Raw genomic sequence first — 3,963 nt, forward strand, 5'->3', positions numbered from 1 at the left:
TCCACAGTGACTTCCATGGTCTTTGCTCACCTACCACTTGCAAGGAGGGCGTTGGGCTTTGACAACCTACGTCAGCTCCTTCTCCAGCGTATGCGTTCGGTGGCCGTTTTCCAGTAAGACGCTCCTTCAAAATCCTGCGGTAAGCATCGGGGCAGCTTAAAAACCTTGATTTCTAACTTCAGGTCATAGCCAAGCAACTGGTAGATTCTGTGCTCAAAGAGATCCTGCTCATCAGCTCATTCTGAAAGCAGAGATTGTTAAAGACACCGAGGGGTACAACCAGATGTCTAAACATTGCTGCCACTGTCAACTTCGATGTGGCTGTGGATATGGCTGTGTGGGCAGTGGGATGGGACAGCCCAGCACTTCCGCAGGGGGGAGGAACGCCCTGTTTGGGGAAGGCGGGTGAAGCCGGGTTGCTCCCCTGGGATTGGGCACAGACTTTGGAGGCAGCAGTGGGCCACTGGTAAGCCAGTCAAGGCGCAGAGTTGGACGGGAGGGTGCCTGGGGGAAGACAAGGGGAAGGGTGCCGTCACGTGGGACTGGGAGGAAATGCCAGCACCTCAGCTCTCAAGGAACCCTGGGACTCGGGTACGAGGAGCCTAGGTTAGTAACGCCCACAGACAGTACCCGGGATCCTTCTGTGTGCTTCCTGGCAGACATCTTGCCACTGAGAAATGAACTCAGTCAGAAGGTCGGCCACGGGCTGGGATGGGTGGGAAGAGCGGGACCCTATGAGAATTCAGACCAGGGTCTGGTCTCCGCCCTGTCATGCAGCCATGTGATCCTGGACAAACGACCAGGCCCTGTGAGCCCGGGTTCCCCGAGTGTGAAGTAGTGGTTTAGACAAGCTCTGGCCTGCAGGACGGCAGGGTTGTCTGACGCACGTAAAGCACCTCGCACAGTGCCGGGCACGTGATGGAACTTGGATGAAAGCAGGATGTCCTTTGCATGCCAGGCCCTCCCACTCTGCTCTGGGATTTTGTTTCTAAATTATGCAGGTCAGACTAGAGAGTTTGCACCTTAATGGCACTGGAAAGAGCTCGTCAGCCAAAAAGCATTTCAGAAATAAAATGCCAACAAACATACTCAATTAGGGGACATGTGGTCAAACTTCCCCAGTGCATACAGCCAGCCCAAAGCTCCAAGAACAGATTCACTGGCCAACTGCCTCCTTCCTCCTTCTTCTCTTCCAGTGGAACCACATCTTGATTCATTTCACCCCCATGCAACCTCTAGGGCAGGATCACACGTGGCTAAATTAAATGCAGTGTAACTAACATTGAGACATAGTTAATGCTATGTGCTGTAGCTCTCCCAGGCCGGGGAGAAAAGGGCCTGACCACTGACTTCTGGGCATCACTTCAAGGGCAGGACCCTTACGACTCTAGAAATGCTTGCAGATGATAGATATGTGACACCTAGGGCAGCAGGGGCTGGCTTTAATGGCCCTGGGGCGAGAGCCCAGGGCAACCCCGTTGTCGCCCCCGAGGAGACCTCACTAGCTTTGCCCGAGACCCGAAAGGGACTAATCAGAGCAACGTTGCATTTCAGCCTTGCCTCTCACCCCTAAGCTTGCCATTTTCCAGGCTGGCTCTGCCCACACCCAGCCTCAATGCACTGGATCCCACAGGAGGAATGGTAGTGCCTGAAGCTGCAGATGGCCCAGCTCGGGGCATGGGGACTGCATGCCCTCCCCTGCAGCCGTGCGTGCCCACCCTTTCCTTTACTAAAGGTTCTGTGGTCCTGGGGCACACCTTCCACCTTACACATAGGACACCAGCTCCTAGACTACCGCTCTAAGTGGGTGCGTGGAGTGAGGTGGGTGTCCTGCTTACCCAGTGGCCCACCGCTAACACAGGGCCTTCCAGTGAGCAGAGGCTTGGGGAATTTGGGAGAGTAAATGAGCCAGGGAGCAGGAATGTCATTTATTACTATTTAATTTCTTCTACATACTTGAACAAGCTAAGAAAATCTAGATACATATCTTTTTTCATGCAACTATAGACTAATAATTATGAGAGAATACAAAAATTAACCATTTAAATTAATTTCTCTATTTCATTGCTAAATTTGTTCCCATTTCCAAGGAAATTCTTATTCTAATGTCATGGGAAATTACAAGCTACAAAGAATATGATAGGTTTTCCATCTTGTTTTACAAAATAGCAAAGCTACTTCTAATCAACCAGATAAACAGCAATAAATATGTGAGCAATGTCAATCTACAATTCGATTCTGATGATAAGAAACTCTCTAAAACGAGTAACACCTGAAAATACCAAAAATAAAGAAGATAAATTGCCCCAGCTTTGCCCTCCGCTTCATTCACTGTCCGGCCTTTGACAACACAGAGGGAACAGGCTGCGTTGTCGTCACTCAGGGCAGAAAACAGGGGACATTACACTAGAACTTGCACCGGCCACGGTGGCAGCATCATCTGCGGTGGCAATGCTACCCTCTCACATCCTCCTTATACCAGGTAAGACAGGCATTAGTGGTGCTCTCTTTGACCTTGGCCAAAAACTCCAGGATTTCTATCACATTGGCCTCCACGTGGGCCCTGGGGCCCCAGAGCAGGTGGAAGCGAGCGGGATCGCTGTCGGGCACCTGCCGGTACTCCAGGTACTGCTCCTGCACCCACACCCCGATGATGAGCTCCCTGGGGTCCCCGAAGATGACGTGCTCCCTCCCGGGACACATCCCCATGACACCCAGCATCTCCCACACTTTTTCCTCAGGGGCCCAGTCACCCTCCATGAAGATTATGGTCAGGAGAAACAGCAGGAGGCTGCTCATGGGCAGGCTCTGCTCATAGCTCAGCTGCCAGCTGTAGGTGAGGCCCGGGGCTGTGACCAGCATGTAGGAGTGGTCGCTGGGATCCCCTTCCTCCACGTCGATGCCAAAGGCCAGCTTCAAGCACTCGGAGACGCAGCTGAAGATCACAGGGAAATGGTCCTGGTGATCCAGGCCCAGCACCTCCAGCATCTCCACCTTCGTGGTCGACTCCATGGCAACATACTTGAGGAGCAGGAAGGCCAGCAGCTGAGCTGCCTTGTCGTGAATCACGATACTGGGAAAGGAACTAAGGACCTGTGAAGTGCCCAGACCAACCTCCATTGCGCTGCCGGAGCCACCATCAGATTGTGTGGATGGCACGGAGGCAGAGGCAGTGGGGGAGGGGCAGGCACGCTCAGGGCCCTGGAGCGGACTCGGGGTTGGTGAAACCATAGAAACGTCTTCCTCACCGCCTGAGATATGAGAAAAGCAAGAGGGGGAGGAGGAGGGGGAGGAGGACATGGCGGCGGCGGAGGAGGAGGAGGACGCGGCGGAGGCGGAGGACCTGGAGGAGGAGGAGGAAGCAACCTCCTCTGTCGCCCCAGGGTCCTGTGCACCCACGAGGCCCTGGGTCTCCGTGAGGGTCGGAAGGCCTTCCTCGGGCAGGTAGCGCCGTCGCTTCGGGGGAGGACCAGCCATGACTTGTTGAGCAGCTGGAGGGAAGGAGAAACAGCAGGAGGTGGGAGCTGCGGGCCCTGGCGCCCGGGGGGACAGGGGGCGTCGGAGGCCTGGGCGACGGGGACCCTCTGTGTGGGGTAGCAGAGCCCTGGGAACACAGGTCGGGAGCCCCACCTTGACTCCTGGCTTGGCCTGGGCCTCTGCGGGTCTGCGACCTCAGGACACGTGCCTCACACCGACGCCTTCCTCACCGGCCGCTTCCTGGATTCCCTGAAAGAGGTCGTGAGGGGGCACCTCGGTGCCAGGACTGCCATCCCAGCTCGGGGCTCACAGTGCCGACAGGAGGGGAGGTCCTGTCTCTGCGTGGTCCTGGCCTGACCTCCCAGGATGGACCTCAGGGGCAGATACGCTTCGGGTCCCCCGTTTCCTGGACAGGGTCCGTTCAGTCCTCACCCACGTTCCTGGGCACCCCTGTGTCTACCTGAAGCCACACTCCTCACACCACGG

The 3,963-nt window shown here is 55.6% G+C and overlaps 1 protein-coding gene across 1 annotated transcript; it reads right to left on the bottom strand.

The window, feature by feature from the left end:
- Positions 1 to 2,003: 2,003 nt before the first annotated feature.
- On the bottom strand, positions 2,004 to 3,741 carry LOC108399125 (melanoma-associated antigen 10). Its single transcript, XM_037025083.2, has 2 exons — positions 3,631 to 3,741; positions 2,004 to 3,491 (listed from the first exon to the last, which is right to left on the bottom strand). The coding sequence occupies exon 2, from the start codon at positions 3,475 to 3,477 to the stop codon at positions 2,455 to 2,457; it is 1,023 nt and encodes a 340-aa protein (XP_036880978.2). The 5' UTR covers positions 3,478 to 3,491; positions 3,631 to 3,741; the 3' UTR covers positions 2,004 to 2,454.
- Positions 3,742 to 3,963: the final 222 nt, after the last annotated feature.

Source organism: Manis javanica, chromosome X (assembly GCF_040802235.1).
Source record: "Manis javanica isolate MJ-LG chromosome X, MJ_LKY, whole genome shotgun sequence".
NCBI classification, from domain to species: Eukaryota; Metazoa; Chordata; class Mammalia; order Pholidota; family Manidae; genus Manis; species Manis javanica.

What these genes read in the sequence shown, in the direction of transcription:
- LOC108399125 (XM_037025083.2), bottom strand. Translation starts at nt 3,477, where the DNA reads ATGGCTGGTCCTCCCCCGAAGCGACGGCGCTACCTGCCCGAGGAAGGC.